The sequence below is a fragment of the Erinaceus europaeus genome, chromosome 11 (genome assembly GCF_950295315.1).
Source record: "Erinaceus europaeus chromosome 11, mEriEur2.1, whole genome shotgun sequence".
NCBI classification, from domain to species: Eukaryota; Metazoa; Chordata; class Mammalia; order Eulipotyphla; family Erinaceidae; genus Erinaceus; species Erinaceus europaeus.
In genome coordinates this window covers 53,064,507-53,087,748 of record NC_080172.1, presented here as the reverse complement: position 1 = coordinate 53,087,748, position 23,242 = coordinate 53,064,507, and the positions used below count along the sequence as shown (strand labels likewise).

The 23,242-nt window shown below is 44.2% G+C and overlaps 1 protein-coding gene across 1 annotated transcript; it reads right to left on the bottom strand.

The window, feature by feature from the left end:
• Window positions 1–981: 981 nt before the first annotated feature.
• On the bottom strand, window positions 982–11,959 carry TDRKH (tudor and KH domain containing). Its single transcript, XM_060201681.1, is given in 14 exon segments — window positions 982–1,818; window positions 1,820–1,868; window positions 2,001–2,058; window positions 2,437–2,538; window positions 2,734–2,885; window positions 3,341–3,405; window positions 3,610–3,782; window positions 4,130–4,290; window positions 5,201–5,471; window positions 5,572–5,711; window positions 6,280–6,469; window positions 8,073–8,179; window positions 9,757–9,899; window positions 11,799–11,959. Coding segments are annotated over 13 exon segments (1,803 nt in total). The 5' UTR covers window positions 9,884–9,899; window positions 11,799–11,959; the 3' UTR covers window positions 982–1,610.
• Between the last annotated feature and the right edge of the window lie 11,283 nt (window positions 11,960–23,242).

The window sequence follows — 23,242 nt, the reverse complement described above, 5'->3', positions numbered from 1 at the left end:
ACAATAAAACAAGGACAACACAAGGGAAAATATTAAGAAAAAATATTCCTTCCAAAGATAAACAGGAAGCAAAGCGGGTATTCTAGCAGGAAAAATACAGGGTTGTATTAGAATGAAGACATGGTAACATGATGCATACTGAACAAGACTAGAAGCACTAAATTTTTTTTTTTTAATTTCCCTTTTGTTGCCCTTGTTTTTTATTGTTGTAGTTGTTGATGCCATTGTTGGATAGGACAGAGAGAAATGGAGAGAGAAGACAGAAAGGGGGAGAGAAAGACACCTGCATTATCTGCTTCACATCTGTGAAGTGACTCCCCTGCAGGTGGGGAGCCAGGACTCGAACTGGGATCCTTACACTGGTCCTTGTTGCACTATGTGCGCTTAATCCGCTTGAGACTGCCCAGCCCCCTCAAAGCACTTTTATGCCTAGGTGGGAAAGAGTTGCCACTTTTCCTGATTTCCGCCACCATGGTAATTTGCTGGGGCTTAGTGCTGGCACTGCTCCTAGCAGCCATTTTTTCCTTCTTTCTACTTTTTACTAGATAACAGAGAAACAGAAGATGGGGAGGTAGAGTCACCTGCAGACCTGCTTCACCACTTGTCAAGTAGACCTTGCAGGTGGGGGAATGGGTGACTATTTTTTCAACAGCTCTGGCTTGTGGTGTGGGAGCTGAAAGTTATCTGCATAACCATTAGACTATCTCCCCTGCTTTCTTGTGAATGATCAGTAACTGACTTCATACTTATTTGTTCAGAATTCCCCAAGGACTACACAAACTGCTTTTCGGAGTTGCCCCTCCACTGGGGCTTTCCTACTAATATTGATTTCTCTAGCGGGGGAAAAATGTTTAACACTAATTACAAGACACACATAGACACACAGGAACACACACTAGTTTCACAGATGTGCTTCCTCTGAGGTGTTTAGTAACACAAACTTGTTTCCCCTCCCCTTTTGTGATTCAACCAGCATTTAGTTTTACACAAGTTTCTTTAGAACTTTATTCACCCAAATAACCAAAACAGTAACATATTAAATGTATACTCTTACATAGCAGAAGTATATAATTATCAAACCATCTTTTCCTGAACTACCTCTCTCCTTGCCTTTTAACTAGTTTTCAGGAAAACATCTGAAGCATTTTTGAATACTTGCATCAGTAGATGGTCAAGAGGCAGAATCTTCTCACTTCCTGAAGCCTATTAAAATATGCATGCTGATTTTTTCCTTTGCTGTTTGAGTCAACTGGTCTTTTGAGTTCAACACTCAAAAACTTCCTAAACTGGTCACCTGATGAGGTGAATAAGATTCTGTAGAATTCTCATGTCTTGATGACCAAATCCTGGCTGTTTCCAGCCTCACAGACAACAGTAGAGTACAACACAGCAGCAGAGTCCATAGTCACTGGATGAGGACCAAGCTGGATGGGTGGTGAGCAGCCTGGAAGGAAAGCAGTGGTATTCCAAGCTGGAGGGGGGGAGAGGGTGTGTCTCCCTCTCCTCCATTCACTCTGATAGTCCAGTGAGAAGACAAATGTATCTGGTATACAGAGGTGGCTCTTGTGTGAATAAAGGACTGCATGGACCTCTATCATAGGCTTTTCTTGTCAGCCACAAAATCCTATGCTGAATCCTATCAAACACATAAACGGTCTGAAATCTGGGAGCAAGTTAAGCTGCAGGATAGCAGCTACAGAGCAGTGGAACTGGGGGAAGATACTGGAGAGAAAATTAAAAAGGCCCCTGTTGGTAAGCTCATCACAATACCTCCACCTGCAGCAAAGCAGACAACTGAGGCAGGTGAAGCCGACTTCATAGTAAATAGTCGTCTTCAAGGATCTCATCACCGGACAAGGAGTCAGCTTCTATTTAGAAAGGAGTAGAAAGTTAAGATTCTATCCTAATGTAACATGACTGGCAGTGGGGGTGAGATGGGATTTGGCACTGAGTTTGGGGAGGACTTGTAGAGAATGGCAAGCTGTGGGCAGATACTATACCTGACAGAAGGCAGGGCAGGGGGTCTCCTGCTCCTCCGGAGATGTGCGTTTTTAGGGCCTGAGGAAATGGAGAGAACAAAAGTCTTGGCTGAGGGGAAAGGATGGGCCAACATGTTAATCTGCTCTCAGTGTGTGTTTAAGGGTGTTCAGTCTGGCTGCTCAGAGAGCCAAAATACCTCCCTCAGAACAAGTCAGATTTTTCAGAAAGGCCGGCTACAAAATGGTGCCCTAAGCGGAAGGCCTCCTGCAGCTGCTGCTGTGGCTTGTTTGGGGCTCACTTTTATTCTTTTATTTTTATTTTCCCTTTTGTTGCCCTTGGGCTCACTTTTTGCAGACAGTGACTCTAGAACTTGGGCCACACACCGACCAGGAGCACTGCCAGTCTCTTAGACCACTAGATGTCCCCAAGCACCACCATGAACCATGGTCCACTCACCGTATCCTGCAAAATGCCTGAAGCAGTTTCATTGCTTTCCATGTCTTCAGGAACCTCAACTGCATATCCTTGACGAATTAATTCCAATCTAATGTCAAGTGTCTGGGAAGAAAAATGAAAATGGAACCATGCTATCAGTGAGGGAGGGCAAGTCTGAGGGAAACAGGACAGAAGAGTAAGGACTCAAATACTGAGAGGTATGAGTGACATTAGATATGGGTTTCTAGAAAAGTAAATGAGGCTAGAAACACACTTCAGTGATATACAGAGCTGCTGGCAAGTGGACTCCAGGCTTACATTTTCATCATTAGTGTCATATAAGTAGACCTTGGGCCATGCTGGGATCCCATTCTGAACACAGCCAAAGACCTTGGCCACCAAGGGTTTCCAACAGCCACAGTGAGTGATTCTGTCAAACTCATCCAAGGCTTCTTCTTCCCACTTTTCACCTGGAAAAATAATTGAGTCTAAGGTAAGAAGCAGCACTGGAGGAGTGGATTATATCCTGGCTGTTGTCTAATACTGGTAAGGAAAGGCTCCTCAACCTTGAGAACCCAAAAAGCCTAGGAATGTTAAGAATTCTTCCCACAGGAGTAGGGCGGTGGTGCAGCAGTTTAAGAAGCACAAGGACCAGCATAAGGATCCTGTTTCAAGCCCCTGGCTCCCCCTTCAAGAGAGTCTCTTTACAGGTGGTGAGGCAGGTCTGCAGGTGTCTATCTTTCTCTCCCTGTCTTTCCCTCCTCTCCATTTCTCTGTCCTATCCAACAACCATGATATCAATAACTACAACAATAAACAAGGGCAACAAAAGGGAGAAAAAAAGCAAAAAATTAAAAAAAATTCTTCCCATATGCCCTATTTGAATATGTGTTTGGAAGTCCAAGTGAAATGACCAACAACTTACCTGACGGCCCAATCTCTGCCAGACTACACTCTATTGCTTGTATTGGAAGGCTCAGGAAGTCACTCCTAAAAGGGAGAGAAAAGGTAATCAGTGTCCTTGTGCCATAGGCACTTAATACTTTGAATAGCAAAGCTGGAAATGGTAACCAGTCTATAAACAGGACCTCTACCAAAGGCCCGTTGTGTCAAAAGCTCCCTCCCTCCCCCTCCATGGTCAGGGCTCAATCAACTGGGTCTCTAGCTTCACTCTACTCTGGCATCCACACTGACCTGAGTGCCCTGAGGTCCATCAGTGGGCATTCTCCATTATCTCCGTAGTCAATGAAGTAAATGTCCACTTTTCCATTTTCCAATGTGCCAAGGACTCGTGCTCGATACCAGTAACCATTGTCAGCTAAAGGTGCGGCAACAAGGTCCCCCTCGTTCAAAGGCAAGTCTTCAAACTACAAGAAGAGTTTAAAGGGCAAGTTAAAAACTTCATACACAGGCCAGGTGTTGGTGTACGTCATTTAGAGCACACATAACAATGTGCAAGGACTCAGGTTCAAGACCCTGTTCCCCATCTGCAGGGTGGTAGACTTCACGAGTGGTGCAACAGTGCTGTAGGTGTTTATCTCCCCCTTCCCTCTCAATTTCTACAAAAAATAAAAGCCAAAACAGAAAGCATAATGATAGGAACTGGAAATACCAAAAGGAAGGAAAATTAGTTGTTACACATGAACCTAGAATGTATTACAAATGAAAATGATGCATCCCTTTTTCAAACCCCAACCCTGTCCTCACAATTCACCTGGCTGTCCGTGTAGTACTGGGTCATCTCACAGACAAGCTTATCCAACTGACTGCTGCGATAGCCAGTAATTTGGATCCAAAAGTGGTTAGGGTTCTCTGTAGCAGAAACGTAGACTTCCAGGAACTCACCATCATGAAACATGAAGTCGGAACTAGGAACTAAGCACAGATACGCATATGTGATATGGTGTCCACAGGAAAAATTTTTTTCAAAATATCTCTATTTATTGGATAGAGATAGCCATTGCTTTTATCTTTCTATACAACTCTTATTAGTCATCTGTCTGCTATGTGCTCAAACCAGCCACCAATTACAATGAAGGGCAAGCCACATACTAGCTATAGCATGGAGCAGTGACATGAACAAATGTGAGTCCATTACACACGAGCATCAGATCCTGAGTTGTATACCCAGTATGGCATGTACCAGAGTGGTGCTCTGGTTCTTTGTCATTAGCATGAATTAATTTGATATACTTTTCAGACCAGTTTACTGTGAAATAGCATACTTCTATACTGTTCTCCATTTTTAGCTTATTTGTATTCAGAAATATTAATGGAGACAGGATAGAGGGAGAGAGAGAACACTAACACATGCGATGCCAGGGAATGAATTCGGGAACTTTTCATGATTAACAGTCTAACCTGTATCCCAAGTGCCACTTCCTACGACACCAGAAAAACAACTATGCTTACATCAAGTCAAGTAAAACATTATCAGAAAGGTCTAGCTGTGGTATCAAACTTTTCAGTCAGGAAAATTACCACTTATTTTAGGTAAAGAAAGTCTTCCCCATGAAAAATGATGAATGAAATAGTGGGGGTTGTATTGTTAAATGGGAATCTGGGGAATGTTATGCATGTAAAAAAAAAAAAAAAAGGAAGAAGTAGAAACGCAAAGCAGAAATTGACTGAGTTTGGAGTATGGCACCAAAGTAAGAAACCAGAAGTATAAAAAAAAAAAAAAAAGTCTCCCCTGCCCCCCATAGTGGGGCTTCATGCATGCCCATGCCCTCCCTTATCCTGCTAAGCATTTCTATCTACCATAGTGCTAAGGGGGATTACATACTTTCAAACATGGGCAGCTCTGGATTGGTAAGTTCTCCAGACTTTTGAGGGCTATCATCATTAGGTTTCTCCCAGGAAGCTTCTACAGGCCTTTCAGCAGTCATGTCGCCACCTCCTAAGTGGTCAGGAACTGGTGGTGGTGAAGCTTCTTCCTCCATCACTTCTTCTCTTCTAACACTGATTGGCTGCTTGCGTGGGACTCTGGTTTCCACAGAATGAGCAATTCTCCTCCTAAGTTCCTCATCTTCTGATACTTTCTCCAATATCAAATGCTGTGGAAATAAAAAGGAATGACAAATATGCTAGATATTTTGACCTAGGATGGAGGAAAGGATTCTTCTTGAATATGACTCAAGTTTATCTGCTACTTACTTTTGCAGCTGTCACTTCCTTCTGTGTTCCTGAGATTTTTATAAGTCTTGATAGTAGCAATGTCCCCTCTGATTCTTTATCACAAGTAATTTTGGCTCCTGAAGCCTTACAGATAGAACGAATCGTTTCACCGCCTCTTCCTGCATTGAACAGCAACAGAAAAAAAAGTCAATCCTTCTCTCCTCACCACCCTTTACCAGAAAGATATTATTTGTATACAGTAGAAAAAGGGAATACTGGATTATTTGTTCTATCCATTTTATTTGAACTCTACACAATTAGCTAGGTGAACTACAGATCATTTCCACTTTTTTTTTTAGCCACTTAGCTTAACACCCCACTTCATTATATGATAGCCTGCATGGGCTCATCCCTATGAAGGAAGAAGAGGGGAAGCAGAAGAGGGATCTTTAGAACACTCCTCCTCAAAGATGCAGTATGATATGAACATCCTTGACATCTCTTGGACAGTTACTATAAAGTAAATACATTTATCTGAATCCTGTTAGAAAGATTCAGATACTTCCTGATGTAATGAATTCTACTTTCCCACTGGTTCTTGGAGCCGTAAAGATGGTCTCAATACGTCCTTTTTTTGTTTGTTTGATATTAACCAGATGAAGAAGTAGGCCAGGAAAAACCCTTAGAAAGGTGTGAAAAGCATAGGTAAAGAAAAAAGGAAAAGCAGAGGAAGTTATTGAGTGGTACCTATAATTCTGCCCACAGATCTCTGGGGAACAGAGAGTTGCTCAGACACTGGAGTATTCTCCGTCAGGATTTGATGTATTGCTGCTTTGGCCTTGCACACCTGAACAGGAAAACCACTGATAAGCAGCACCCGCTCATCACCAACATCCTCTGTGTCCACATCAATCCGAGCACCTGTCTGCTTCCGCAGCTGCAAAAAAAAAAAAGACACATGGCAGTTCACTCTGGAAGAGCTCCTACTTTTTATTTTAGTTTTTTTATACTTATTAATTTATTCCATTGTTGCCCTTGTTTTATTGCTATGTCATCATTGTTGGATGGGACAGAGAGAAATGGAGAGGGGAAGATACAGAAGGGGAGAGAAGACACCTGCAGACCTGCTTCACCACCTGTGAAGCGACTCCCCTGCAGGTGGGGAGCTGGGGGCTCAAACAGGGGTCCTTACAGCTGGTACTTGCACTTTGGGCCACATGCACTTAACCCGCTATGTTACAGCCCGACTCCTGAGCTCCTACTTCTAAAATCACCCTGCAGGTACCAGAAAGGCAGATTATCAGCTAAATCAGCATGTTCTAAGCAGTCCTTACTTCTTACAATTAAAGAAATTAGTTACAAAGGTAACCCGAGATGATAGTTAATACAAAATAATTTCTTTGTACTCAGTTATCTTTCCCTGATAAATTTTCTTGGGATTAGTGAGACAGATTTTGTTTCTATTTCATATGAACAACTGAAGATGGTAGAGGATTTAGATAGTGGCCTGAAGTGTGGCACAGTGCATAAAGTACTGGACTCTCAAGCAGGAGGCCCAGAGTTCAACCCTGGGCATTGCTCTGATTTGTGGCTCATCCCCCACTAGTGAAGGTGTTTTTCTTGCTTTCTTCTTTTTTTTTTTTTAAAGAGGGAAACCAGGCAGAAATTCAATATTTACTGTTAGTAGAAGTCATTAGTTCTTATCTTGGATGGACCTTGAAAAAATCATGTTAAGTGAAATAAGTAAGAAACAGAAGGATGAATATGGGATGATCTCACTCTCAGGCAGAAGTTGAAAAATAAGATCAGAAAAGAAAACACAAGTAGAACCTGAAATGGAATTGGCATATCGCACCCAAGTAAAAGACTCTGGAGTGGGTGGGTGGGGAGAATACAGGTCCATGAAGGATGATAAATGACATAGTGGAGGTTGTATTGTTCAATGGGAAACTGGGGAATGTTATGCATGTACAAACTGTTGAATGTAAAACATTAATTCCCCAATAAAGAAATAAATTTTAAAAAATTAATTAATATAATTATATATATGTCATTAGTTCTTGTACAGTAGAGAATAGCTATTCAAGGACTCTACTTCACAGTAACAACAAAAAAATCTGGGAGGGGGGGCAGTGGCATACCTGGCTAAGCACTCACATTTCAGTGCACAAGGGCCCAGTTTCAAGACCCTAGTCCCCACCTGAAGGGGTGAGTGGTAAAGCAGGGCTGTAGGTGTCTCTTCCCCTCAATATCTCCCCCTCCCTTCTCAGTCTGTCTCGATCCAATAAATAAATCTTAAAAAGTCCCATTTTGAACTGGGGGAAGACAGCATAATGGTTACACAAAAGTTTTCATTCCCAAGGCACCAAAGACCTCAGGTTTAGTCCCAGCAGCATCAGCTGAGCAGTGCTCTAGTTAAAACAGACATAGAATGAATCAAAACTACAGTTTTGAGTGAGTTTTTATGGCCGGGGGGGGGGGGGGGGTAGGAAAAATCAGCAGAACCAAGCCTTGGGGAAGTCCACTGTGTTTGCACTTACCTGTTTAATATTGGCTCCTTGACGGCCAATTATGAGCTTCACAGCCTCCTGTGGGATTCGCATCTCTATCTCAATGTCATCCTCCCCAACAAATGTGAGCCGCTCTTCTGCACAGATCATGGTTCATGAGATAGATCAGACTTAGAAAACAGCCAAATTGGCCAACAGCAACCTCCACCCGACCCAGTCTAGCTTCAAACACTGATCCATGAGTAACAGGATCCCTACCATAATAAGTAACACTTGAGCTGGAAGTAAAAGGTACCCAAAGACTAGAAGATGGGCATGTGCTGGGATAACATATCAGATGTAAAATGGAAACAGCATTTGGCTATGCAAGGAAGACATACTTCGCAAACTACTTTCTCAAGAAAGGGACCCCTACAGAAAGATGGCTACGTGTTCCAGGAACACATTAGGCTTGTAATTTTTTTGTATAGATAAATCACTGCTCTAGATAGGGGACATAGTATAATGGTTATGCAAAGATAATCTCAAAGCCTCAGGCTCCAAAGTCCCTGGTTCAGTCCCCTACACCACCATAAGCCAGAGCTGAACAATGCTCTAGTAAAAAACAAACATATATCACTGTGCTAGATCCTACCTATCTTCAAGGTGCAGCCTATGGGGAAACTGGACCACATTATGTTAACCTTCAATCAACTATTTAGGTCATTAAAAAAAAAAGAAGACTCCACCCCAGCATGCTTCACTTCAGACTGTGACCAGAGACTTCAGGTGTGGAATGACAACCCTTCAGCTTCATCACTCGGGTGAGACCTTTCCTCTCATAGTATTCTTTAATTCCGTCCCAGGTGTTCCACTCCCCAATAAAGTCCCCAAACATAGATATAGTCCAGGTCCCCTGAGACAGAGCATAGGTACCTGTGCCCATAAACTAGGGGAAAAATATATACCTGAAAGCAGAAGTACACAAGAGCCTGCAGGGAATACCCCCAACACTTCATCTGAACTATTCCAGACTTTAGGTCCATGATTGTTCAACAATTTGTTTGGCTTTGTATGTTAACTCTCTTTTCAGCCACCAGGTTCTGGATGCCAGCATGATGCCGACCAGACTTCCCTGGACTGAAGACCCCACCAATGTGTCCTGGAGCTCCGCTTCCCCAGAGCCCCACCCTACTAGGGAAAGAGAGAGGCAGACTGGGAGTATGGATCGACCAGTCAACACCCATGTTCAGCGAGGAAGCAATTACAGAAGCCAGACCTTCCACCTTCTGCAACCCACAAAGACCCTGGGTCCATACTCCCAGAGAGAGAGAATGGGAAGGCTATCAGGGGAGGGGAGGGGATATGGAGATCGGGTTATGGGAATTGTGCGGAATTGTACCCCTCTTATTCTATGGTTTTGTTAATGTTTCCTTTCTTAAATAAAAAAAAAAAAGAGAGAGAGACAATTGCAGCATTGATGTTGCTGGAGGGGACAGAGGTACATAATTAGAAAGTTCTGTATTTCATACACCAACTTCACATTAAGAATACAGAAATCAAAACCAGAGGTACACCCCCTCTGGTGAAAAAAAATACAGAAATCAGTTTTGAAGATCCCTCTCAAAAAGCCAGTAACATTCCAACAACTGATAAAAGTTTCCTTAAAGTTCCTGTTCAAAGCTGGAGTGCAGACTGAACACTATACAGAAAAATAACCATTAGCTTCACTTACCTCTGCTTTCCCTGTATCTGCGGTATAGGATATAGGCCACTATTGCACTGGCTGGGATCCCAAGGCCCAGTGCTATTTTCTGAAGGGTGGACAGACTTGTCCAGGAAGTCCGTTTAGCAGACATCATTGTACAGACTTACGTCCTGAAATATACAAATGATGAAAAGACTTTTTATCCATCATGATTATAGCAGACAGAAGTGGGAACATGCCACAGTAACATCAACTACTACTGTAAAAGGAAGAAGTACTGAATTGGCAGTTGTGAACAAGAGCAGTAATTCAATCAGAAGTCTAATGCTGGGCGGGGGTAGATAGCATGATGGTTATGCAAACATAAGCTCAGGTTGTGCCTGAGGCTCCAAAGTCCCAGGTTCAATCCCTGGCACCACCATAAGCCAGAGCTGAGCAGTGCTCTAGTTAAAAAAAAGAAAAAGAAATCTAATGCTGTCTGCCTTTAGTACCACTTTTTAGGCCATCATTTCCATCTATGGGATCTAGAAATAACAGAATTAAAAAAAATTTATTTTCCTTTTTGTTGCCCTTGTTTTTCATTGTTGTAATTATTGTTGTTATTGATGCTGTTGTTGTTGGATAGAAAAGAAATGGAGAGAGGAGGGGAAGACAGAGAAGGGGAGAGAAAGACACCTGCAGACCTGCTTCACTACCTGGAAAGTGGACTCCCCTCAGGTGTAGAGGGGTCCTTGCGCTTCACGCCACGTGCGTTTAACCTGCTGCACTACCAGGACTCCCAAAGTAACAGAATTTTACAGTAAGAATGCACTGCAGAGATAATCTGATCCCACTAACAATGCCGTACCTGGGAAAGTGACTACCAGGGAGCTAGAAGGTCCGCGGTGTCACATGCTGTAGGATTAGGGTTGCCTTTGCCTCTCTTTAGGGAGGGGGGAAGGATTTATATGCAGCATTCTCTCCAAACACTCCAACCCAAAGCTTAGAAGCGATCAGGTTCGAGGTAAAAGGTAACTGATATTTTTCTGGCTCTGCAGTCAATCCTGACCCTCCATAGGAGACTGGCTTTCCCAGTTCTCCAATCATCCCATAGTAACAGTCATTGCTCATTACTAACAGCCCTGACTGTAGTGAGAATGAATTGGAGGCAACACGAGTAGGTACAAAGACCAATTCACAGGCTGACCCAGGTGTCAGTGATGGAGATGGAGTGCAGAGGGAGAGGGAGTATTTATAGGTATAAATACAAGAGACCGCAGTTTACAGAAAGGTCAGACACAGTGAGGTTCTAGTTTGAGCACTGGTTGACGGTAGCAATTTGAGACTACTGACCCAGGCCAGCCTGCACCCACCCCCCACACATGCTTCAGTCCTGTGGTCTTTCCTTTTCTCCCTCAGTCTATCTGAAAAGGCTGGCTTGCAGCAGCGAAGTCCAGGTAACTACGAAAGAACAGTGGGAGGAAGGATAGAAATGAAGGTGGGAAATGGCCTGGAGGTGATGCAGCCGCTAAGTGAGGCGCCGCTTCCGCCTCCGCCACAGCTCGTGCCCGCGCGCCACGCCCCCACAGTAAACAAGGGCTCAGAGAGCAGCATGGTGGCTACGGAAAAGACTTTCATGCCAGGGGATCCCAAATCCCAGGTTCAATCCCTGGCACCACCCCAAACCAGAAGTGAGCAGTGCTCTGTTAAAAATAAAAAAAAAAGGAAGTAAAAAGAAGCAGACAAGCATAGTTTTGACATGGGCGCCCTCAGCCTAAACCTACGCCACCTGGATTGAGAAAGGAAACAGAGGTGAGGGAACTCCCAATGTGTTCCTCTGATAACTGGAAGTAGTCGTATTACAATGTAAACGGCGAAAAAGAAGGGGAAAACCGATTCATCGTTGTCGGGAGCATTCGCGGCCCAGCTCCTCGCCGAGCGTTGCCAGCGGGGACGGTTACCAGCCGCCGCCATCGCGGAGCCCCCGGCCCTGGAGACGCCCTGACGCCCCTCTGGGCCTCCTGGATGCCTGAGACACTTGGACCTGGCTTCTCCCGCTCAGCGAAGCCCCCCTCATTCCCTGGCCTCACCACTGCTCTTGCCAAAACGCCGTCGTCAGCAGAGCTTCGCACCTCACTCGCCGGCCTCCGTCTCCCTGAGACGCCGAGCACGCCCAGTTTTATCCGCCGCTGCTCCGCCCCCGCGGCCCTCCCGCGCCAATCCGCGACCGTCCTGCAGCCTAGCTAATCACCCTCGCCGTCGTGACCAATCCTGGCGCGCGCTGCCCCTGAGCGAAGGCGTGGCGGCGTGCGGAGAACCAATGACCCGGATGGAACGCCTACACCTCCCCCCCCCACCGCCGGCCACGTTAGCCAATAGGATGCCGGAGAGGCGGGCGGGGTTGATGGAGAAGGCACCAGCTGGGAATTGAGCGGCCAATTAGTGGCTTCCGGGAACGCTCCCGGGTCACTATTGGCGGATTACGGAGGTTTGCCACTCTTCTGGTTTTAAGAGGAACGAGACCACTAATCCTGGAGTCTGAGACCCGCGGAGCAAGTCACTCTCGTGTGCCGCTGTTCGTTTCATATCCCTGCACGAAGTCAACGCCATCCCGTCACCCATGTCCACTGCCAGGGTTGCTTCGCCACTTCTTTGCTCCCCAAACCCATACCGTGGCTGGGGTGTTTGGGATGAATGCAACGGGCTTGGCTGGGATGGAGAGAAGGATCTCTGATCTTAGCTCGAGAAAGAGCAGGCGGGGAGCACCGGCTGCGGCGGCAGCGGGGACGCAGGAGGAGCAGCTTAGACTGCCCGGGATGGAGCTAGGCGGGTGGGTTTCTGCAGGTGCGGGCGCAGGAATGCACCTGGAAATGCGTGCAATTCAGGGGCCTTCCATCGCCCTCGTCGGGATTCTGGCGGGCTAGGGGCCCCTTGTAAACTGGGAGACCTTTTGCACTAGCTTCCATCACAATGCTAGGTACCCTGGAACTTTGTTGAATGAGTGCCAGATTGTACTTTTTTTTTTGTCAACTAGGAAGGCGTTGCTTTTGAACCTGTTTTCCTAGTTTTTTAAAAAAATATTTATTTATTTATTACCTTTTGTTGCCCTAGTTGTCTTATTGTTGTAGTCGTTGTTGGATAGGACAGAGAGAAATGGAGAGAGGAGGGGGAGAGAAAGATAGACACCTGCAGACCTGCGTCACCGCCTGTGAAGCGAACCCCCGCAGATGGGGAGGCGGGGGCTCTAACCCTCATCCTTACGCTGGTCCTTGCGCTTTGCGCCATGTGAGTCTCGCTACCGCCAGACTCCCTCCTACAGTGTTTTTAAATGTTTGTATTTTTACTTAATTAGTTTGTAATTAATTTAATTTAATTTATTTTATTTTATTTAATTTCTTTTAACCAGAGCATTACTCAGCTTTGGCTAATGGTGGTATGGGTAATTGAACCTGGGATTTTGGAGCCTCAGTCATGAGTCTTTTTGCATAATCATTATGCTGTCTCCCCCACCCTTAAAAAAAAAGTGTTTTAATGAGAGAGATGATGCAGAAGAGAGACACAAGAGTACTTCTCGGCCCCGGTTTATGGTGGTGTTGGGGATTGAGCCTGGGAACTCAGAGCCTCAGGCATGAAAATCTTGCAGAACCATTATGCTCCACCCCTATTATTTAATTTTAACCAGAGCACTGCTTAGTTCCGGCTTATGATGGTGCTGAGATTGAACACAGAAGTCTCAGGAATTAAAACCATCCTGCTATCTCCTGGGCCCCTGCACTGTTTAAAAATCTACTGAGAGCTTTAAATTAAATATTCACCCACTGTGGGCTTCTCTCTTACTCTGATACCAGTGTATATATTCATGCCACAGACTTTGGTAGGTAAATTGGTGAGATAGTTTGACCCCATTCCTCTATAGCTTTCTTTTTACTCTTGGTGTCTATTTCTAAATCTCTGATTCCAAAACTGTGCTGGTGCTTGACTCTCCCTCCCTGACCTATCCAGGCCATGTTTTATTTGACTGAAATCTAATAATTAATATACTTCACCCTCAAGCTTGTCTATGAAGTTATTCTCACTGCCCTGTGGGTCCTACTACTATCGATAGTTACGTGGTTTCATCTGGTGTCCCTTACAGCTTCCATATAAGTACCTCACACTAACTGTGCCACTGGAGCTCCCCTTACAACTTCCTATGGTGGGCTCCGTACTGAGTGTTCTCCTTTTTTCCCCTGAAATCAGATAAAATTGGGAATGTGCAGGGTGGTATAGCTGTAGACTTTTTTTTCTTCACCTTTAATGTCACAGAGTATGGACTTCTCCCTGCTTTTTCTTTCTCTTTTCATTGACTCAGAGCCTTGGCCTTGGCTTTAGTCTGATTACCAAGTTTTTCTTTATCGTCCTTCTACTGACTTTTAACTAAATCCTATGTTAATCAGATCCCTAGCCTTTTCCCTTCTTTCCACTGGCTTTCAATTTTCCTGATATAGGTATGACGTTACCTGCTTAGGTACAAATCTCTCATATGTTAAAATATTGACAAAAGTCTCTGTGTGTGTGTGGGGGGGGTCAAGTGGCCTTTAAGCCACCCTGTTAATGCCAGGCCTTGAATGTTGTATTATATGTTCTAGACATATTGGGTGGAACCCTACTTCTATTATGGGCAACATACACTTCTCCAGCGACTCATCTCTGAGCTTTATTCTTGCCTACTAAAATAAAATTGATGCTATCTATGTCTCTGATCATAAATGTAGGCCATATAACCTGGGAAAGACTGTCAATAAAACTGGTGATTCTTTCTCTTAGCAGGTAATGAAATGCAACCTCAAGGGGAAGCAGTTTAAAATGAAAATGGCTAAACCTTTATCTTGGGTTTTGTTACATTTGACTTTAAATATAAAAAGCTAAAATGTGGAGTCCGGTGGTAGTGCAGCGGGTTAAGCACACGTGGGCAAAGCACAAGGACTGGTGTAAGGATCCTGTTTCCAGCCCCCCACCGCTGCTTCACAAGCAGTGAAGCAGGTTTGCAGGTGTCTATCTTTCTCCCCCTATCTCTGTTTTCCCCTCCTCTCTCCATTTCTCTCTGTCCTATCCAACAACAATGACATAATTAACTACAACAACAATAAAAAACAACAAGTGCAACAAAAGGGAAAATAAAAAAAAATAAAGTAAAAATGCTCTCTTTGTTAGTCAAAATAAGGGAAGTCTTTGGGTAAATGCCAATCAAGTACTTCAAGCCTCTTAAATGACAGCATTCCCCAGAAATCAAAACTCTGGAAAGACCAAAAGAGTACAATTGCTTCAAGTGATAACCTGGGATAGTCTAAAGGGTTCTAGGATATCCTGTAGCCTATTTTTAAATATTTTATTAACATTTTTAAAAATTATTTTATTTATTTTATTTTTGAGAGAGATGCAGAGAGAGAAAGACAAATAGATAAACACCAGAGCACTGCTCAGCTCTGGCTTATAGTGGTGCGAGGGGATTGAACCTGGGACTTCGGAGCCTCAGGCATGAGAGTCTCTTTGCATAACCATTATGCTACCTATACCCCCCCCATGAATCTCATTTCTTTTTTTTTTTTTTTTTTACCAGAGCACTGCTCAACTCTAGTTTATGGTGGTGTGGGGATTGAACCTGAGACTTTGAAGCCTCAGATGTCAATGTCTCTTTGCATAACCATTATGCTATCCCCTCCCACTTAATTTTTTAAAAAAGATTTTATTTATGAGAAAGATAGGAAGGAGAGAGAAAGAACCAGACCAGACATCACTCTGGCACATGTGCTGCCCGGGATCGATCACGGGACTTCATGCTTGAGAGTCCAAAGCCCTATCACAGCGCCACCTCCCAGACCACAATATTTTATTTTTAATGAGAGAGATACAGAGATAAAGATACAGAGGGAGAGAAGGAGACCATAGCACTGCTCTGGCTGATGATGGTGCTGGGGATTAAACTGGGTCCTTAGAACCTCAGGGATGAAGGTCTCTGGCATAACCATTATGCTGCCTCTTCACATAAATTTAACTTTGCCTGTCACCTTCAGCATTATAGAAAGTATTTTCATATAAAAATATCAAGGTGAATAAGAAAATTATATGGAAATTTTGCAGTCAATGTTGTAAGCATGTGGAACCAACTTTTTTTTTTTTTAAATTTTTAATTTATTTATTCCCTTTTGTTGCCCTTGTTGTTTTATTGTTGTCGTTGTTGGATAGGACAGAGAGAAATGGAGAGGGGAGGGGGAAGACAGAGAGAGGGAGAGAAAGAGAGACACCTGCAGACCTGTTTCACCGCTTGTGAAGTGACACCCCTGCAGGTGGGGAGCCAGGGCTTGAACCAGGATCCTTATGCGGGTCCTTGTTTTTTTTTTTTTTTTTAGCAGTGTGTGAGGATGTTCTTAAACCTACTGACTTTTGGTTCTGTGAATTGTGAGATTTAACACTTCAAGTTCTTACACTAATGAACTCTTAAATTGTTTAAGATGTTTATTATTTATTTTCTTTTTTTTTTTTTTTGCCGCCAGGGTTATTGCTGGGGCTCACAAATCCACTGTTCCTGGAGGTTATTTTTTGCCCTTTTGTTGCCCTGGTTGTTTTATTGTTGTTGTGGTTATTATTGTTGTTGTTATTGATATCATTGTTGTTGGATAGGACAGAGAGAAATTGAGAGAGGAGGGGAGACTGAGATCGAGAGGGGAAGAGAAAGATAGACTCCTGCAGACCTGCTTCACTGCTTGTGAAGCGAACCCCCTGCAGGTGGGGAGTCAGGGGATGGAACGCAGGTCCTTGTGCTTTGCACCATGTGTGCTTAACCCTTCCTGCTACAGTCCAACCTCCCATTTATTTTCTTTTTTACAAGAGCACTTCTTAGCTCTGGTTTATGGTTGTGCAGGGGATTGAAACTGGTAACTTGGAGCCTCTATTGTGAGTCTTTTTTTTTTTTCTTTCCCTCCTTTCTCTTTTATTGGGAGGTTAATGGTTTACAGTAAAGTTTTGGCATATGGGTACAATTTCTTATCTCAGCAAAATATGTGTCAAAACACTTTCATCCCCAAATTTGGTCCATCATCCTGTACCAGGACCTAGAAGTCCTCTTCCTCCCCACTCCTGAACTTCTTTCCCAGAGTCCTTTGCTTTGGTGCAGTGTTGGTATGCTTCTAAACTCTGCTTCTAAGACCTCTTCTGTTTCATTGGTTTAATCCCCCCTGCTTAACACTGTATTCTATTTACATAACCACTGTTAATTTTGCACCACCATGCCTCCAGGGCATTGGTTTAATCCTCATTGTTTTGCACGCTTTTTCCTTCTTCCCACCCTCTATCCTATGAACATCCCCTTTGGACCTAACACTTTTGCCTCAGGATATATAGGGACAGGACTGTGATTAGAGATAGCTTAGACTGCACTGTGTTCCACATGAATGAAGACTGAATTGCATACTACTCAGCCATGAGTCCCTGGTCGTCTCTCTCTCCCACCCGTGAAGCTAGCCCGGCCAGGCAGTGCAGTTCATCAAACCAGTCTAAGTTTGACTTTGTTTATCCCCTTTCTGTTCTTGTTTCTTAAATTCTGCCCATGAGTGAGATCATCCCGTATTCATCCTTTAGCATGAGAATCTTTGCATAACCATTATGCTATCTCCTCCATCCTGTTTAAGTAGTTTACACTTTTAATAAGTAGTTACTTGTGCCCTCAGGTTTAATCAAGATGTATCTTAGTGTTGAATTAAATTAAGCCATATCATCTAAAATATTATACCTATTTATTAACATTTGTTAATAATGATAGTTTAAAATTGTGTAAACCTTGCAAAATTCAAATATGCTATTAGTTCATTCTAACTAGTGTTATCAAAATCTCAGATGGTTTGGTTATTATAATAATAACTTCAACTATGGCGATTTTAAGTTTCTTGTAGGGCTACTTTTGTTCAGAACAATTCCCCTTCTCTTTGGAGTCCCTGCTTCCCTCTTGTCGTGGAATGAATGGCACCCTTTGGTGTATCTTGAATACTCTCTCCTTAATCCCTTTGGCTACTGTGCCACCTCTACTGGTCATGGATTAATTGACACCACCTGTGTTATCACAGTTTTTACACTTTTCTTTTGTGCAGTCTCTTTATCTCTCCAAACCCGCATGTATTTGCCCCATATTAAGGTTATATAACAAGCTCTTCCTTTAGCCAGTCCTTTACCATGGTGACACTGAGGTAGGTTACTAGGGAGGTAGGGAACAGGGAGAAGGGCCGCATTATTGTAAAAGATACAAAATTTCATCAGAAAAGATGAGTGGGACAAGATGACATTCTTGAGAGACAATCCTGGCACTATCAGTTGTGTTTACTTAGGATGTCACTGTGCAGTGTTACCATTCATGGGGACCGGAACTTGAGCCTGTGGACATCACAAGGTAGTGCCAGCAGCACGGAGCCTTCACAAACAGTGGAATGGTGCACTGGCGCTTCTGTGTAGCCCTCTCTGTCTGTCTCTGCCTCTCTCTCTCCTCTCTCTTTCTTTCTCTTTTAAAAAATGGCTGGGCTGGGTGGTTGCACAAGGACCCTTGTTTAAGGCCCTGATCCCCACCTACAGGGGGAAAACTTTATGGGCAGGGAAGCATTGCTGATGTCTGTCTTTCTCTCCCTCCCTCACTTTTTCCGCTTTCCCTTTTGATTTCTCTCTTTAATCCACTGCTCCTGGAGGCCATTTCCACCCATTTCGTTGCCCTATTGTCATTATTGTTATTGTTGCCATTGTTGTTGTATAGGACAGAGAGAAATTGAGAGAGAGGAGGGGAGACAGGGAGGGACAGACACCTGTAGACTTGCTTCACTGCTTGTGAAACGACCCCCCTGCAGGTGGGGAGCCAGGTGCTTGAACTGAGATCCTAGATGCGATCTGTGCACTTTATGCCATGTGCACTTAACCCGCTGTACTTCCGCCTGTTTCCTCCGTTTTGATTTCTCTCTGTCTTTAGTGTGTGTGTGTGTGTTTGGGTTAAGCGCACATGGTGCAAAGCGCAAGGACTGACTTAAGGATCATGGTTCGAGCTCCCGGCTCCCCACTTGAAAGGGGTTCGCTTCACAACCGGTGAAGTAGGTCTGCAGGTGTCTATCTTCCCCCTTCACCTCTGTCTTCCCCTCCTCTCTTGATTTCTCTCTGTCCTATCCAACAACAATGACAGCAATAACAACAATAATAATAATGACAAACAACAAGGGCAACAAAAGGGAAAAAAATGGCTTCTGGGAGCAGTGGATTTGTAGTGCAGGCACCGCGCCCCAGCAATAACCCTGGAGCCAAAACAAACAAACAAAAAACCCCAGAAGTAGTGGAGTTATATAGGCACTGAGCCCTAGTGATAATCCTGGTGGGAGAAAAGTGCAAACATACTTTATGGGCGCATTTCCAGCTCCAGTAAGAGGTGGTGGGAAAAAGAAATGAGCCAAATGGAAGTCCAGAGGGAGGAATTAAAAATTAAAGCACAGGGGGAAGTTCTTATTAGAGTAGTGAAGTCAGACTTACACTTTTCCTAGAAAAAAATTCAAGGAGGGCTGACTAGCAATCAGAAGAGTAGGGAAGAGAGCTTGCGTTAAGATTATTTCAGATTACCACATTGATGTATAATGCAAACTGATGATTTCATCCTCCCCCTAAGAATCCCAAACAGGATTGAAAGAGTGAATTAGGAGAGGATGGGATTAGTGATTTCTTCATTCTCTTTTCCAGTTCTGGAGAGTCCAAGCTGTTTTCTTGAGGGAGATTCTGAGCAGAGTATAAAACTAGTTAGCATAAGGTAAAATCTGTTAGCATGAAATCTGGAATGTCCTGAGAATCCAGTAGGCAGGTGTTTTCATTCAGTAAACAAAAGCAAGAAAGCTTTGATCAGAGGACTGATCAGTGGAGGGGTTCTCAACACAGTCTTTTTCTTCCTTTATAGTTTCTCTCTCTCTCTCTCTAAAATGTGCTGTCAGAGTGAGCATGAACACAGCCTGCTTTAAAAAAATATTTAGGGAGTCGGGCATTAACGCAACGGGTTAAGCTCAAGTGGCGCAAAGCACAAGGACTGGCATAAGGATTGAGCCCCGGGATCCCCACCTGCAGGGGAGTCGCTTCACTAGCAGTGAAGGAGGTCTGCAGCTGTCTGTCTTTCTCTCCCCCTCTCTGTCTTCCCCTCCCTCCTGCAGAGAGAGAGAGAGAGAGAGAATATGACCCCACAGAATTGAAGCTTCTTCCAGTATGGTGGGGGATGGGACCTAACCTGAATTACACACAAGGAAAAAGAGTGTATAGGGCAAGTGAGCTATTTTTCAGGCTCAAAATCTGATTCTTTTTTATTTATTTTATTTTTCAGAGAGATGCAGACAGAAAGAGACACAGAGAAACACCAGAGCACTGCTCAACTCTGGTTTATGGTGCTGTGGGGATTCAAGCTGGGAGTTTGGAGCCTCAGGCATGAGAGTCTGTTTGCATAACCATTATGCTATTTCCCCCACCCAGCAGTCTGATTCTAAAGCTTCAGCTAGCTTCCACACCTATAGCCTCTAATTTTTGACAAAGGGGCCCCAAAACACTAAAACTTCTGCTACTCACAGAGCTCTTCTGGACAACCTGGAAATAATCTATCCAAACAATATTCAGCTATCTGGACCATTGGCAACCCATTCCTTCCTCACTTTGTTCATTGTAGGAGCACCCCACTCTCTCTCTCCATCACTCAAAGATCTTCAGCAGAAATCAGCAACTGGGGGCATAGACCTGAGAACCAGACTGCTGCCACTCTTCAATCTTTAGAGCAGATCATTAAATCCTGGCAAACAGCCTAGGAGAGAGATTTCCTCCCCAGTTTCTCTGGCCTCCACTGACTTCCCTTTACAGAGAAGTCTGGAGGAAGAGGGTTCAGAAACCCTTGGTCTCAGATGTCTTTCACCCTGAATCACCACCACACATGCTTTCTAGAGCTCAAACCCCACCCAGTCTCCTGCGACTCCTAGAGATAGATGCTAGAGGGAGGAGAAGCTAGGGGTTTCATGTGTTTTCATGTGAGGTTCATCCTGACACCTGTTGTATTTATTACCAGAATACTGCTCAGCTCTGGATTATGGTGGTGTGGGGATTGAAGCTGGGACTTTGGAGCCTCAGGCATGAGAGTCTGTTTGCATAACCATTATGCTATCTACCCCATCCAGCAGTCTGATTCTAAAGCTTCAGCTAGCTTTCACACCCATAGCGTCTAATTTGTTATAAAGGGATCCTAAAACACTGAAACTTCTGCTACTCACAGAGCTCTTCTGGACAACCTGGAAACAATCTATCCAAACAATATTCAGCTATCTGGACCATTGGCAACCCATTCCTTCCTCACTTTGTTCATTGTAGGAGCACCTCACTCTCCCTCCATCACTCAAAGATCTTCAGCAGAAATCAGCAACTGGGGGCATAGACCTGAGAACCAGACTGCTGCCACTCTTCAATCTTTAGAGCAGATCATTAAATCCTGGCAAACAGCCTAGGAGAGAGATTTCCTCCCCAGTTTCTCTGGCCTCCACTGACTTCCCTTTACAGAGAAGTCTGGAGGAAGAGGGTTCAGAAACCCTTGGTCTCAGATGTCTTCCACCCTGAATCACCACCACACATGCTTTCTAGAGCTCAAACCCCACCCAGTCTTCTGCGACTCCTACAGAGACAGATGCTAGAGGGAGGAGAAGCTAGGGGTTTCATGTGTTTTCATGTGAGGTTCAGCCTGAGACCTGTTATATTTATTTATTACCAGAATACTGCTCATCTTTGAATTATGGTGCTGCCAAGGATTGAACCTGGGACTTTGATGCCTCAAGCATGAAGTTCTTTTTGCATAACCATTATGGTGTCTTGCTGTTATTGTATTCTCAGGCGAGAGATGGGACACTCTGAGACTTTACTGTAGGAAGGAGTGTTTATTATGGCAGCGGACCCAGCCAGAGTCATGGCCACAAAAGACAAGGCCCAGAGCACACTGGTGCTTGACCTTTTATACAGTTATTAACTTTCCATAGTAACTCAGAGCAACAAGCTTATCAGGTTACTTTTTTTTAAAAATAATTTTATTTATTTTCCTGTGCAGGTGGGGACCCGGGGTCTCAAACCGGGATCCTTCCGTTGATCCTTGCGCTTTGCTCCACGACCTCTTAACCTGCTGTGCTACTGCCCGACTTCCGTGAACTGCATTTTCATTTAACTGAGAAATTAACCCATAGTTCAGAGATGTTGCAGTAGATAAAGCATTGAACTCTCAAGCATGACGTCCGGAGTTCAGTCCCCAGCAGGACAGGTATCAGAGTAATGTCTGTTTTTTTTTTTTTTTTCCCTCTCTCTCCCTTATCTTTCTCATATATAAACAAATAAGATCTTTTTTTTTTTTCTTTAAGAAGTTAACCCTTGCTTTTCTCTTTAAAAGTCAACTCTTGGCTTGCCTTGTTACTGTTTCCATCTGCTGCTATTGGCATTATCTGTGCTAACATCCTAGTCCCTCCCAGCTTTTTCTCTTTGCTTCTTTCTTTATTTATTCTATTTTGTTGCCCTTGTTTTATTGTTGTAGTTATTATTGTTGTTAGTGATGTAACTGTTGGATAGTTCAGAGAGAAATGGAGAGAAGAGGGGAATACGGGGGTGGGTGGGTAGGGAAAGATAAGACACCTGTAGACCTGCTTCACTGCTTGTGAAGTAACTCCCCTGCAGGTTGGGAGCCAGGGGCTTGAATTGGGATCCTCATGCCAGTCCTAGCGCTTTGTGCCACATGCGCTTAACCCGCTGCACACTGCCTGAGATTCCCTTCTCTTTGCTTCTAATGAACCCTGGGAGCACAGGCAGCACTAGCCCTCAGTTTACCCCTGCCAGCCGAGGTTCTCACAGCCCAGCTTGTCATCTGCTTTCCAACAGAGTGTGATGACTGTAGGATGACTGTGGGAAACATCTGTGTTCACAACTTGAACCAGGGATTCTCAAAGGTGTCATTACCTTGAAGAGCTCCCTTGAATCAGGGATCTAGAAAAGTGAAGCAAAGAGAAAGGGTAAGGGTAGGGAGACAGCATAAAGGTTATGCAGAATAATTTTTTGTGCCTGAGGCTCAAATGTCTCAAGTGCAACTCCCAATACCCCCGTAAGCCAGAGATAAAAGTGCAAAAGTGGAGATCGCTTTCTCTCCTCTCCTCTCCTCTCCCGGATCAACTAGGAATACCAAAGGAGACCACCCGGACCGAAACAAGACAGGACTAGAATGACCACAGAAACCCAGTAAATCACCCGTGAGTACAAACACGCGTGAATGGTGACAGAGAGGAGAGAGGGGCCTAAGGAGAGATTAAGTGACTGCTAACAGTTCCACAGTTTGTCAGTGGAGACACCACCTCCAGTCTGCTCCACCAACAAGGGGACAGCTGAAGGGAGGAAAGGACTCCCCAGAGACTCTCCAAGTGCAACTCTGAGTCTCCATTGCTACTACCCTCAGAATCTGGAGCAGCAACAGGGAGGGACACCAGGGGACAGAGAT